This window comes from Peromyscus eremicus, chromosome 23, assembly GCF_949786415.1.
Source record: "Peromyscus eremicus chromosome 23, PerEre_H2_v1, whole genome shotgun sequence".
Classification (NCBI taxonomy): domain Eukaryota; kingdom Metazoa; phylum Chordata; class Mammalia; order Rodentia; family Cricetidae; genus Peromyscus; species Peromyscus eremicus.
The window spans coordinates 3,883,796-3,898,828 of NC_081438.1; the positions used below are offsets into that span (position 1 = coordinate 3,883,796).

General features: G+C 50.7%; 1 protein-coding gene across 2 annotated transcripts; it reads left to right on the forward strand.

Moving 5' to 3' along the window:
* Positions 1–266: 266 nt before the first annotated feature.
* Positions 267–14,825, forward strand: Dao (D-amino acid oxidase). Of its 2 annotated transcripts, XM_059249637.1 has the most exons (10): positions 267–457; positions 3,783–3,897; positions 4,854–4,930; positions 6,081–6,146; positions 8,320–8,374; positions 10,205–10,309; positions 11,225–11,307; positions 12,593–12,710; positions 13,650–13,748; positions 14,687–14,825. In XM_059249637.1, the coding sequence occupies exons 1-10, from the start codon at positions 267–269 to the stop codon at positions 14,816–14,818; spliced, it is 1,041 nt and encodes a 346-aa protein (XP_059105620.1). In that variant the 3' UTR covers positions 14,819–14,825. The 2 variants fall into 2 exon arrangements, with proteins under 2 accessions (XP_059105620.1, XP_059105622.1); XM_059249639.1 differs by lacking the exons at positions 12,593–12,710; positions 14,687–14,825 and having other exon boundaries at positions 13,650–13,710.
* The last annotated feature ends 208 nt before the right edge of the window (positions 14,826–15,033 follow it).

Genomic DNA, 15,033 nt, shown 5'->3' on the forward strand with positions numbered 1-15,033 from the left:
GGATCTGATGCCCTCTTCTGGCCTCCACTGACACCTTGCACACACACACACACACACACACACACACACACACACACACACACAAATAACACTTTTTTAAAAATTGGGAGACTACCTCTTACATTCTAGAATCTTGGACTCTCAGTCATCACCCACAGAAGTGACTCGGCAGAGTGTCTGGTGCTTTCTGAGCCTTCAGGAGCCCACCACGGTGGTGGTGACGACAGTGACCCTCAGTCCACTCTCTCCTCTTGCAGGCTGGTGTGATGCGTGTGGTAGTGATTGGAGCGGGAGTCATTGGACTATCCACGGCCCTCTGCATTCATGAGCGTTACCACCCGAGGCAGCCACTGCACATGAAGATCTATGCAGACCGCTTCACCCCATTCACCACCAGTGATGTGGCTGCGGGCTTCTGGCAGCCCTATCTCTCGGACCCCAGCAACCCACAGGAAGTGTGAGTGGGGGTCCCATGTGGTAGTCTGGGGGCCCATGAAGCTGAGTCCACAGAGGGAGCCTTTCATCACAGTCCTCATCACCAAGGACAAGTCCTTTGTAGAAGCTTTGACCTGATGACATGTGTCCCAGGCTTGGGGGGAGAGAGGAGGGGGTTATAAGTTTGAGGTCACTGAGGGCGACACGAGACTCAGATTAAAACATAAACAACCAGGGGAGTGCACCTACCCATCATCCCGTAACTCAGGAAGCAGAGGAAGGGGAAGTCATTGCAAGCTGGAGACTAGCCTGGTCTAAAGTTCTGGGCTAGCCAAGAGTACACAGGGAGACTCTGTATTTTTGTTTGTTTGTTTGGCTTTGTTTTGCTTTGTTTTTTTGAGACAGGGTTTCTCTGCATAACAGTTCTGACTGTCCTAGAACTCAGTTTGTAGACCAGGCTGGCCTCGAACTCACAGAGATCCACCTGCCTCTGCCTCTCGAGTGCTGGGATTAAAGGGGTGTGCCACCACCGCCCGGCACTACCACAATATTATTAAAATACTGGCTAAGATGATGGACACTGGCCAGGTCCATACCCGAGATTCCCAGAGAATGGCCGCATACACCCTGACGTACTTCCTGCCTGTGTGTGATCAAGTACATCCTGTGCGGCTGGGGCAACCAACCTTGTTACAGAAGTGAAAACACATTGTTGCTAGAGTTTTCCTGCCTGGCCCACAGTCAGGACAAATCTCTATCACCTGCCAGTCCCACAGCCTCAGACCCGACCAAGTAAACACAGAGACTTATATTGCTTACAAACTGTATGGCCATGGCAGGCTTCTTGCTAACTGTTCTTACAGCTTAAATTAATCCATTTCCATTAACCTATACCTTGCCACATGGCTCGTGGCTTACCGGCATCTTCACATGCTGTTTCTCATCGTGGTGGCTGGCAGTGTCTCTCTGACTCAGCCTTCCACTTCCCAGCTTTATTCTCCTCCTTGTCCCGCCTACACTTCCTGCCTAGCCAATGGCCAATCAGTGTTTTATTTATTGACTAATTAGCAACACATTTGCCATGCAGAACATCCCACAGCAACACATGGCTGTTCCTCTTACATGAAGAGCAACAAAAGTTCTCTGTCCTTGGGCAATTGGGTTCACAGTTTAGAGGCATTTCCGTTTTATGGATCTCTTTTTTTTTTTTTTTCTTTTTTTTTGGTTTTTTTGAGACAGGGTTTCTCTGTGTAGCTTTGCGCCTTTCCTGGAACTCGCTTTGGAGACCAGGCTGGCCTCGAACTCACAGAGAGCCGCCTGGCTCTGCCTCCCGAGTGCTGGGATTAAAGGCGTGCGCCACCACCGCCCGGCTTCGTTTTATGGATCTCTTAAGCACAATGATTTAAACTTCCGCCCTCAAAGGCATCACCACAGGCTTGTCCCTGAAACTGAAGCAAAGCGTGGCTGGGGAGATGGCTCAGAAGGCAAAGCCTTTGCTGCTCAAGTCTGACCCCCCGGGGCCAATCCCCAGAACCCACTTCAGAGCTGGATGTAGTCCCTCACATCAGTAACCTCAGGCTGTCCTTGCTGGGGAGACTCCAGGAGGACGCCAGAGAATCACCCAAAACTCCCAGCCCAGCTAGCCTGGAGCACACAGCAGCAAACGGTAAACAAGGTGGAAGACCAGGGCAGCACCCAAAGCTATTGTCTGACCTTCCCATGAGGACCACAGCAGGTGTGTGTGTGTGTGTGTGTGTGTGTGTGTGTGTGTGTGCGCGTGCGCGTGCGCGCGCGCGTGTGTGCGTGTGTGTGTGTGTGTGTGTGTGTGTGTGTGTGTCTGTGAGTGTGCACACACAGGAAACAGATACATAGTGCTAGTGACTGTGGATGGCCCATTCTGTGATGAGTTCTGTGCACTGGGACCTTTGCTGTTCTTCCTTGAGCTGAGTGGCTCACAATGCCACAGCACTGATGAATCCAGAGAGCCAGAGCATTGAGGATGTTGACTGAAGAAGGTACGAAGGCCATGATGTGTGTTTAGCAGCTGACAGGTGTCAACAACAACCCCACAGTGAATGGCATCACTCAGACCCTAAGGCTCACTTCTGTCAAGAAACTCTGAAGCCATGTTTCCGTCAATGGTGTTGCCTCCATCTCGGGTCTTTTATCCTCAAACACAGCTCCCAAGGTCACTTACCAGGATGTCTCCCATTTTTTTATTTTTTTATTTTTTTTTAGATATGGTCTCACCATGTAGCTCTGGCACCTCCTATGTAGATCAGGCTGGCCTCGAACTCAGAGATCTGCCTTCCTCTGCCTCCTTCTAGGATTTTAAAGGTGTGTGCTCCTACAGAGAGCCTTGATATTAGCTTCTTGAGGACCTGTAACTGCAGAGAAAACAAGGGACTGACCAGTCACAGAGGCTCCGGCCAGCACGCACTGGACGGCCTGACTGTCCCACCTTCCCCCCCCCCCATCCTGTCCTCACAGTGGGGGTGCTCAGTTCCAGGCTGCACTGTGTGGTTCCCAGTTCTCAAAGCAGTGTGAGCCCAAGCCCCGGGCATGCTCCTCAGGGGTACACAATGGGGACGCTTTTCTTCCTGGGTTTCCATCTAGGAAGCCAGGTGGGGGTGAGCTGTTTGGAGCACTGGAGGAGTGGGCCCCGTGGATGTCTGGGTTTTGCACACAGCCTCACCTCAGTGCAACACAACCTGACCTTCTCAACAGTTCTGCCCAGGGCGCCGCTGAGTGACCAAGACTCTGGTGCCATTTTGATTAGGAATAAGTTTGGAGTCACAAGAGACCAATATTCCACGTGAAGTGTCTGGACAAGGCAACCCTTATCTTGATGTAGAGGGTGTGCTCAGAAGACCAAACATACACAGACAGGAAGTGCATTCGATTTTTATTCCAACTTAAGTGGTGACTGTGTCTTTTCCCCATTGGCTGGGGTCCAACCTCTCATTTTTGTGTGTGTGTGTGTGTGTGTGTGTGTGTGTGTGTGTGTGTGTGTGGTTTGTTTGCTTGTTTTTGATTTTGATTTTTGAGACAGGGTTTCTCTGTGTAGTCCTGGTTGTCTTGGAACTCGCTCTGTAGACCAGGCTGGCCTCAAACTCACAGAGATCCGCCTGCCTCTGCATCCGGAGTGCTGGCATTCGATTGGGTAGTCTAAAAAGAATTGGTGCACAGGAAACAAAGGGGGAGTGGTCTCAGCTCCAGGTCATTGTCAAATTCCTTCAAGGTCTTACAAGATGGGGAGCAAACGAGATTTTAATTCCTTGACCTAAACTCGGGTTTTACAGGAATCGGTAGAAGAGACCCACACATGCTATTTCTTACCCTTCCAGGGAGTGGAACCAGCAAACCTTCGACTACCTGCTGAACCACATTCACTCTCCAAACGCCGAAAAGATGGGCTTGACCCTAATCTCAGGCTACAATCTCTTCCGGGATGAAGTTCCGGTGAGCAGAGAGTCCTTGACCGTAAAGTCAATAAGCGATGGCGCAGAGACACTACAGAGCTAGACCACTCTGTGGGTAGAAAGAAAGGTGATTGGGTTCCAAATTGCCAAGGCTATCTCGGGGTGTACGGGGAGACAGAGAGAAGAGCAAGATGGGAGAAAAGCAGGCTATAGGATTGAGCAGGAACTAATGTCCTTGCCCGAGGTAGCTGACCTCTGAGGGGAGGTTAAGGGAGTTTCCTGAAAGAGTAGGAGTGTTCCCTGTTCTGCCTTTCTGGAGAACAGAAACCCAGAAACCCACCTTTAGACTTGTTTAGCCAATAACAATTTATCTGCTTACCTCGCCAAAGTCCTCTGTTTAGGACAATGTCACCAGCACTGCCGTGTGGGTGGGTGGGTGATTTGGATCTAACAGAGCACAGATGGGGCTGGGCCCTGAGCTGGGGGAGCACTCAGAGGTCACAGACACGGGTCCAAATCAGATCTATCTGTCTATCTATCTATCTATCTATCTATCTATCTATCTATCTATTTTGGTGGAGTTGAGGACCAGGGCTTTGTACGTGCTAGGCAAGTATCTTGTCACTGAGCTACACCCCAGCCTCAGACCCACTGAGAACCTCTGTCTCTCCCCTACACCCAGACTTTACCCCACCACTCACTCTGATGCTAAGTGGAGTGAGAGGCATAGACTTGGGCCAAATTGTGTGAGCTCAGATCTGAGCTCTACCTCTTAGCTACGTGGCTTTAGACAAGTTATGACCTCTCTAAGGTCATTTGGCCCATCTGTAAGGATGCACACAGCATCCGCCTCAGTGGTTGGTTGTGAGGATCAAACAACAGAGCCAGATAAGTAAATGCTGCTGACTGTCTGTCACCCAGCAAGCATTCTGTGAGTGTCTGTTATCCTGATGGTCAAGTCCACCTATCCCTGTGAGCCCGTCTCTGCTTCCACAGGATCCTTTCTGGAGAAACACAGTTCTGGGATTTCGGAAGCTGACCCCCAGAGAGATGGACATATTCCCTGACTACAGGTAGGATTCCTGTCGTGGGCAAAGACATTGGAGCATGACAATTCAAACAGAACTGTCCAGAAGGCAGCCAAGAACAGAAGCACCAATTTGCTATCCCATCTCAGTCCTAGAGCCCCTGATACCCCGTCCTTCTGATGTCCAACCCCTTCCTGGGGTTCCTGGTACACTGGGCTTCGGGCGGAAATGTCAATCAACTTTGTATCCATATGATAAAATACTAGACACAAAGCTACCTGTGGGAAAAAAGGCTTATTTTTAGCTTATGAGAGTGCTTGTCATAATTCAGGAAGCAAAGAGAGGGGACGATGAGGTCCCACATAAAGGCCACTGATAGCTTGAGGACCTTTTCCTAACCCTAACCTTCTAATCCCATCACCTCAGGGCTACCACCTCAGAGACCAAGCCTGTGCCTATGGCCTTTGAAGGATGTTCAACATGTTAACCTGTCTTAGTTAGGGTTTTCTATTGCTGTGAAGAGACACCGTGACCACGGCAACTCTTACAAAGAAAACACTTAATTGAGGTGGTAGCTTACAGTTTCAGAGGCTGATTATGGGGAGCAGGGCATTGTGCAGGCATGGTGCTGGCTACATCTTGACCAGAAGGCAGCAGGAAGTTGACTGACTGTCACACTGGGTGAAGCTTGAGAAAAAGACCTCAGAGCCCGCCCCCACAGTGACACACTTCCTCCAAATAGACCAGACATACTCCAACAAGGCCACACCTCCTAATAGTGCCACTCCCTTTGGGGGCCATTTCCTTTCAAACCACCACAGAACCATGGCACTCCATATTGTCAAACCACTCTCTCAAATGAGGAAACAGAACTTCCAAGAGGCTAAATGACTTCCCAGGGCCACAGAGCCATGTGACCACACTGGGATTCCAGCTCAGCCTGTGTGCGTCCACACTCCTGCCCTCTGGTCCTCTCCTCACCTGACCCCATCCCCCAAAACATCCAACTTCTATTTGCATATCCCAGGATGGCGTGGTTTGATGGGAAATTCCTCCTTGCATTGAGCTGGACTCCCACCATCACCCCACAAATGCCACCTGGTAGCTCAGCTCTAGCCACTGGGGGCTCACAGAATAATACCAAGCCAACCCTCAAACCGCAGGTTCTGACCTCTTTCCCCCACTCTGACTCTAGCTATGGCTGGTTCAACACAAGCCTGATTTTGGAGGGGAAGAGCTACCTGCCGTGGCTGACTGAGAGGTAAGACCGAAAGCTTCCTTTGAGAAGGACAGGTCCCAGGGACCAAGCTTTGGAAGAATAGTCAAGGTGACAAAGACTGAGGAAAATCCCGGGGTGCTGTGTGGGAGCTGTCCCTGGTTCTGACCACTGCTGTGGGCTGAGGCAGTGGTTCTGCACCCCCGCAGAGCATCTGGGCAGATTTTCATTTGTTGTACTTCTTAGCAACATCATGCAAGCCTTCATGCTCATAAAATGGATTGAAATGTTTTTCTAGATAGATTTACGTAGTGTGCATGAATTATCTTTTCAAAAATTTTTTCTCTCCCTTTCATTTTTCTTCTCTAACTGCTCCTGCGAGTATCCCTAGAACAATGCGAAGTGATGGAGCCAAGAACAGATGCCCCCTGTCTTGTCACTGACGTTTTAATAAGGATCGTGTTCCTTGTTAGCAAACATTAGCTGGGGGGATCATGTACATTCCTATTAAAGGAGACTATATAGTTCCTATATTTTATTAAGATTTTGAAGAACTCCGAAATGGAGACTTTGTGATCTGAGAAGAACTTTTAAAATACAGCTTTCAGCCGGGCGGTGGTGGCACACGCCTTTAATCCCAGCACTCGGGAGGCAGAGGCAGGCGGATCTCTGTGAGTTCAAGGCCAGCCTGGTCTCCAAAGCGAGTTCCAGGAAAGGCACAAAGCTACACAGAGAAACCCTGTCTTGAAAAACCAAAAAAAAAAAAAAAGTACAGCTTTCAGGATCCTACTCCACACCTGCTGAGTCCAAGCCCCTGGAGCAACGGTCCAGAATTTGGTTTTCGACTTTGTATTTTTGAGACAGGGTCTCACTACGCATAGCTCTGGCTGGCCTGGAATTCTCTATGTAGACTAGGCTGACCCGGAACTCACAGAGACCCACCTATCACTGCTTCCCAAGCGCTGGGATTAATGGAGAGTCTCATATCTAGTAGGTCCAGAATTTTGTATAAGTTGCCTGGGTGAGTGTAGCTATCAGCCAAACTTGGGAAGCGTGTTGTGTGAGAGCTTTCCTGAAGAGGCACAATACACACACACACACATACACACACACACACACACACACACACACACACACACACGTGACTACTCACCCCAGATAGGGAACCCACAACAGGATCAAAGTCCAGTTTGGTGAAAACCAATGAATGCATTGCGTTAGCAACAGGAGTTTGGGTGAGGGGTCATTCACAGGAGTAAGAATGACTCCAAGACACAGCATCATCCAACAGCACAGCCCAGCATGGGTGAAAGCTGCCATCCTGGGGCTCTCATCTCATCTCAGAGGCAGCTGCCTGGCTGGGAGGATCTCCCCTGGGCTGCTCAGCTGGCCTGAGTCTCCTCCCTTAGCCAGGCATTGATTGTGTAACCTGGGGGAGGGGCCTCATGAATCTTGTGTTTCGTCTTCCCAAGTCATGTGACGTTCATTAACTTCCTGTCTCAGGAGCCTTCCCGCTCCTTCCAGGGAGGGGATGTTAACAAATCTGAGGGAATTGCACCACAGCAAACCATTGTGCCGGTGTGGCTACTCTTGCCCTTGGGACATTGTGACCGCCTCTTCCCAGGTGTCCCATCGTGAAGAAATTATGTAGTTAGAACTTCTTCTGAGGGAACCCTCCAGAGAGTTATGGTTTCTAGCTCTTTTGATGGATTTTCAGTGCCGGAATCAAACCCAGGGCCTCAAATAGTCTGGGCAGACACGGCACCACTGAACACTGGGACATTCAAAGGGAGGGATGAGTGTCCCCAGGCCCACTGTCTCTGGTGTCATGCTCTGCAAAGGTGCATTTGACACTGGTCCAACTCTACCTCTTCTCCCCACACCCTTGAAGTCTGTCCCTTTTGATATAAAGCCCTATGATGACAGGAGAATATAATGAAAAAAGCCGGGGCTTGTGTCCCAATCTCTCAGTGCACTGCTCGCTCTGTGACTCTTAGGAAGACCCTTCTCCAACTCTCAGTGAGTGGCTGGGGCCATCCAAGAGGGCCTTCTTTTCAAAAGGATGATTTTCAGGCCACTGGTCCAGTCAGGTGCCCAGGAACTAAATGGCTACATAGGAGCATCTCGTGGGGCTCTGTCCACAGGAATGTCCCCTGTGCTGCCCTCTAGGAGGGATGTGGCGGAGAAGGGGCTGTTTTGATGTGTCTCATCATCCCAGGTTAAAGGAGAGAGGAGTGGAGTTCTTCCATCGGAAGGTGGAGTCTTTCGAAGAGGTGAGTGGCAGGGGTGTGAGGGGAAGGACATGGGAGCGAGGAAGGGAAGATATTTCCTGCTGCTGTGTGGGAGACCCCTTCTTAGACTTCCGGGGTCCTTGCAGGCCTGCCCCTGGCTCTAAGCCTTGTCTCAATCCCAGGAGGCCTTGGGCGTTCTGAGGGAGGAGGTGTCAGTCTTGATGTCGGTGGTGAGAAGGGAACAGTGAAATCACAGCGGCCAGACGGGACTGGTTTTGTCTGACCCCAGGTGGGTTTTAAAGTCAGAGTCAGCTCTGCTCCACTCCATGGTTCAGACCCTTCCCTGCTTCCCACTGACATCTGGGTTGACATTTCTGCAGCGCCCAGGCACTCAGCTGGGACCACAGGCACACCATCAGCATGAGCAATAATGAGATCAGGTCAGCTACACGCCTTCATGTAGTCCCAGAATGCAGAGTAATGCTTGGCACAGGCAAAGGCCGGCATCTCCAACTGCTGGTGTTGAGCTCCTGGGGGTCAGGACTGGCCCAGATGGACACTTGGGCTGACTCTGACACAGCTCCCCTTCCTGGTGGCTCTAAGACAGAACACACTTAGCAGTTTATGTGTCCATGATGGCCTTGAGGGGAGTCACCAGGGATGGGCTGGAAGCATGGGGGTGCTTACTGTGTCTGACTTGACAAGCCTTTGGGGCATAGGCAGAGCTGAAGCCAGTGTCCTGGCAGAGAGAAGGTAAGAGGATCTTAGAAGGTTTTTTGTTTTATTTTGTTTTGTTTTGTTTTTTTAAGGTTTCAGGGAAGTTCTGCTGTGGAATGTTCTGTATGGCAAATGTGTTGCTAATTAGTCAATAAATAAAACACTGATTGGCCATTGGCTAGGCAGGAAGTGTAGGTGGGACAAGGAGGAGAATAAAGCTGGGAAGTGGAAGGCTGAGGGAGAGAGACACTGCCAGCCGCCACGATGACAAACAGCATATGAAGATGCCGGTAAGCCACGAGCCATGTGGCAAGGTATAGGTTAATGGAAATGGATTAATTTAAGCTGTAAGAACAGTTAGCAAGAAGCCTGCCATGGCCATACAGTTTGTAAGCAATGTAAGTCTCTGTGTTTACTTGGTCGGGTCTGAGCGGCTGTGGGGCTGGCAGGTGAGAGAGATTTGTCCTGACTGTGGGCCAGGCAGGAAAACTCTAGCTACAAAGTTCTCCCTCTACAGTACTCTCTGTCCAGCAGTCTCTCCTCAGGGTCACACGGCATCCTCACAGTAGCCTGTGAACATTATTGTCAGCCGAGTGGTGGTGGCACATACTTTTAATCCCAGCACTCAGGAGGCAGAGGCAGGTGGATCTCTCTGAGTTCAAGGACAGCCTGGTCTACAGAGTGAGATCCAGGACAGACAGGGCTATATAGATTAACCTTGTCTTGGAAAGAAAGAGAGAGACAGAGACAGAGAGACAGAGAGACAGAGAGACAGAGAGAGAGAGACAGAGAGAGACAGAGAGACAGAGAGAGACAGAGAGACAGAGAGACGGAGAGAGAGACAGAGAGACAGAGAGAGGAGAGAGAGAGACAGAGAGAGGAGAGAGAGACACACACACAGAGACAGAGAGAGAGAGAGAGAGAGAGAGAGAGAGAGAGAGAGAGAGAGAGAGAGAGAGAGAATCATTGTCAAATGAGAGTAGAGAGCAGTTGAGCCTCAAGGAGCTAAAAGGACATTCCTAACCAAGGTGTCCCTGGATCACCAGCACACCTCACCCAGCCCCCCAGGCAGCAGACAGCAGTGGTGTGAGAGTCTGAAGGGGCCAGGGCACGGCACAGTCCTCACTCCTCCCTGTCCTTTGTCCTTGCTGCCAGGTGGCAAGAGGAGGCGCGGACGTGATCATCAACTGCACCGGGGTGTGGGCTGGGGCGCTGCAGGCAGATGCCTCGCTGCAGCCAGGCCGGGGCCAGATCATTCAGGTGAGATGCTGCGGTCAACAGAGAGCTGGCCCTTCCTGCCTCCACCACTCCAAAGCTGGTGGACGGCGGTGTTGAGCGACTCCAACCTTTGAGGAGGTGACCCCTGTACCCCAAATGTTCTGTTTTGGATTTTTGTTTTTTTGTGTTTTTTTGTTTTGTTTTATTTTTTGAGACAGGGTTTTGCTGTGTAGCTTTGTGTCTTTCCTGGATCTCACTCTGTAGACCAGGCTGGCCTCGAACTCACAGAGATTCGCCTGCCTCTACTTTCTGTGTGCTGGGATTAAAGGCGTGCGCCACCACCGCCCAGCTGTGTTTTGGAATTTCTTACCCATAGCAAAGTGTATGTTGAGATGTTTTTCCAATGTGAGAACCGTAGCACAGGCCTGAGTTATTAAGAAAACAGCGAACCTTTATGAAGTGCTTATCAAGGGCCAGATTCACACCTGAGCACTTGACAGAGTTGATCATTTAGGCCTTACCACAGCCCTCTGAGATGGTCCTATCATATCACACCGCCACTTAACTGGAGCACAGAGGTGTCAAGTAACACGTGCAAGAATGCACAGCAGAAAATAGTGAGACTGGGATTAGAACCCAGGTCAACTGCTCTGTGGGTGTCACCACTGTCCCATGCTTCTCATGATGCATGGGGACATATATGTACATGCTTGCCTATTTGTGGGCACACCGATGGGTGTGGCCACATGCACATGTGCACGTGTGTGTGTGTTTGCTCCTGTGAGCTAAGGTTTTTCTATAGACGTGTGGTGAGGACATGGGATGCTCCAGGGAACAAGGGGAGGTATCTGTCAGGTGATCCTCATGCGGTTCTGGGTCAGGGAATGAGGGGAGCAAACGAAAGGGGGGACCATCAGCCTCGCTCCCTGACGAGGTGTGTCTGCCTTGAGTCAACAGGTGGAGGCCCCTTGGATGAAGCATTACATCCTCACCCATGACCCAGCCCTCGGCGTCTACAACTCCCCGTACATCATCCCAGGGTAAATCTCTGACTGATCTAAGGTCACAGAGGGGACACTTTCACGGCCTCTTAACACTTCATCCACCTGCCCAGGGTTTCTTCTCCAGGTTTCCTTTCTATCTTCCTTCCTTCCTTCCTTCCTTCCTTCCTTCCTTCCTTCCTTCCTTCCTTCCTTTCTCTTTCTTTCTCTTTTTCTTTTTCTTTCTTTCTCTTTCTTTCTTTCAGTTTTTTTTTTTTTTTTGAGATAGGGTTTCTCTGTGTTGTTTTGGTGCCTGTCCTGGATCTCGCTCTGTAGACCAGGCTGGCCTCGAACTCACAGAGATCTGCCTGCCTCTGCCTCCTGAGTGCTGGGATTAAGAGCGTGTGCCACCATCACCCAGCTTCTCCTCCAGGTTTTATACGTGGGCTTGGGCAATGAAATCCCCGGGATGGTGGGATTCAGCCTTGACTGGACCTTACCTTGAGCATCTCTTTGGGTGGCGGTGGTGTAGAGCCAGGACAAAGACCCTGGATACACAGGCCGTGACACCGAAGGTGGTGGGGATGGCCCCAGAGCGAGCAGGGAGAGCAATGGTGTTGACAGTGTTGATAATGTTGACCTCGGAGGTGATGGCATCTATGGGGCAGTGTTGAGAGGTTGGCAGGGCTGTTGGTGTTGAATGACAGTGGCATGGTTATTGATGGGGAAAGACGGTGCTGATGTGGACGTTGACAGGCGTAGGGTGTCAAAGCATCGATGTTAAGGAGATCAGCATTATTGATGGTGGTGATGGTGGTGGAGGGGAATGGCATTTGGTGTTGATGAAGATGAACCATGTTGCTAGCACGATGGAGATGATGATTTCCAAGGCAGTGAGTGGTGTGGTGGTGCTGGATGCCTTGGGAGGGGAGGTGATTTTATTGGCATGGCGGAGATGGCAATGTCATGGTGATGTTGCTTTGGTGGGATACAGGGTGACTGGGTTGGTGTTGATGATGCTGCTGGTCATGTGCTGCTGTATCTGTCTTTCCATGAGTTCTGGGGATCTGAACTCAGGTTCTCACTGCTGTGCTGCAAGTCCTTTGCCCCCTGAGCATCTCCGTCGTTGATGGAGATGATGGTACTGTTGGCGATGATGGTGCCGGGGATGGGTGGCACAGTGAGTTGATGGAGATCACAATGGCAGTGGGGTGTGTTTAGCGGGGATGGCGATGTTGACAGGAGTGAACAACTCAGTGGAGATGATCGTGAGGGAGAAGGAGAGGAGAGAGATGCCTCCCTCGGCCAGGCTTCATTTTCCTTAGAACTCTTCGTTTTGATCTAGGTTCAAGACAGTTACTCTCGGAGGTGTCTTCCAGCTGGGGAACTGGAATGAATTAAACAGTGTCCACGACCACAACACCATCTGGAAGAGCTGCTGCAAACTGGAGCCCACCCTGAAGGTGAGGGGTGTCAGCGCCCTAGACCAGGGCAGCTTGGTCCTGATGGGGGGATGTCTCTATTGGGGTAAGTGTGCAAGTTAGCCCCAGAGAGATACCGGAGTCTACAGCAGCATTTGACAGTGTTCAGAGACGTCCTCGCTATGCGCTAATGACACCTAATTGGTCCTTCTGAGAACGTCCTTCTTAGGGTGGCATCTTAGTGTTTTCACAGAGAGCGGGTGTCCTTGATGCCTCTGTTTTCGTGTTTGCCTGATCATGGTGATGCTGACGAGGTGGGTGGGAGACAGTGTTGGGGTTGGCGGTGACAGAGCTTCAGTGATGGGAACCGTTGGTTATACCAGGACAGTGGTGGGTGGTTATTGATACAGATAAGCTAGTAAGAGGTGGCAGATGGTACAGGAGATGGCTCAGGGAACAAAGGACTTGCGGCATAGCCGAGTCCAGGTCCCCAGAACTCCTGAAAAGACAGATACAACAGCACACATCTGTAATCCCAGCGCTCATGTGGTGACTCAGAAGGTGGAGACCAGGATTCCTCAGGGTTGTACGCCAGCTAGCCTCGCACATGTAGCAGTGAACAGACCTTGTTTCAAACAAGGTGGAAGGTGAGGATTGATACCTAAGGTTGTGCTCTGACCTCCACTGTGGCATACATGCACATCACTCACACACACACACACACACACACACACACACACACACACACACACGCACACAGGCACATGCACACACACACGGGTACACACACACAGGCACACACATGCATATGCACACACACAGGCACACACACACACACACACAGGAAGAGGGGGGCGGCAACTGATAATGTGTGACTAATGAAGGGGGTGGTGCTGAGATTCTAAAAGCTAACTCACAGCTTCCTAGAATGTCAACAGAGAAAACCATCTAGGTAAGTTGCCAGCATTTTTTTCTCCCCAGAATGCAAGAATCGTTGGGGAACTCACTGGCTTCCGGCCAGTCCGGCCTCAGGTTCGGCTAGAAAGAGAACAGCTTCATTTTGGATCTTCAAGTGCGGAGGTGTGTTGAGTCAAGGGAAGTGACGCCTGCCCCAACTCCAACAACAACCCTACCATTTCCCAAGAAAAGCCACTGACTGACGGAGATCAGGTGGTGTTCACCCCCTCCCATAAATGGGGACACCGGGACAAGATGGGGAAGGACTGAGTAGAGAGAAATGGTATTTCATGCTAAGTGGCAAGACAGACTCATAACCTTCCCTTGTCTACCCTGAAGCTCTTTGGATAGGAACAGCTTTCTCTGCCCTCCTGAGAAAAAACAGGACTTCCGTTGGTGATGTCACCTTGCTTAAGTCAGACCACTGGTGACAGGCAGGGCTGTGTATAACTTGAACCTGACTTGAGACATTTCTAGGATGCTCACTTTGTGGCTGTACTATTTATTATCTTTCACGGGGGTGGGTGGGAGCTGAGAGCATTGAATCCATTGGTTATTCTGTGCCAAAGACACTGAGCTGAGCAGGTGTGGGCTGGAAGCTACCCCGGTACCAAGGTTAGTCTTTCTCCTCTTAGATAGATTGGGGTGTGTGGAGGGTATGTGTGTGAACATTGTGTGCATGTAGACAGAGGGGCACAAATGTAGGTGAGTGTATAGAGGGGCCGTGTATGTCTCTACAGAGCTGTGAGAGTGTGTGGGGAACGATGATGAAGGGAACAATGTAGCAGATGTCCCTGACTTCAGGGTTTCACGGTTCCTCATCTCCTGTGCTAGGGGATGAAGCAAGAGTCTAGGGTACCATCCTACCCCTCCTCAAATACTTTCCCTTAAGCTAGTCCCAGGCCCTGCCCAACATCCCACTAACACACTGATGGAGCCCATGGCATCGGGTTTCACCAAGGCTCTTTAGAAAGTTCCCAGTCTTCCAGTGTAGCCAAGCTTTTCTGAGCACTCCTTGATGTCCCTTCTGTACCTGGCCACCATCTTTCTTGCTTCCCCAGGTCATCCACAACTATGGTCATGGAGGCTACGGGCTCACGATTCACTGGGGTTGTGCCATGGAGGCAGCCAACCTCTTTGGAGAAATTCTAGAAGAAAAGAAGTTGTCCAGGATGCCGCCATCCCACCTCTGAGGACGCTAGTGACCATCATTTGCCCCATGAGGACACCCCAGTGCCATACAGCCAATTAATTGACACTGTCTTCTTGATGATTTTGCAGTCCCCCTTCCCCAGCTTTCTTAGGCAAAGGTGTGAGGAAACCCTGATGCTCTACTCATCCATCACAGCCTGGTCCTTCCCATGCATCCCATCTGGTAAAGCATCTGCAGGGATCCTGGCTGGTCCTA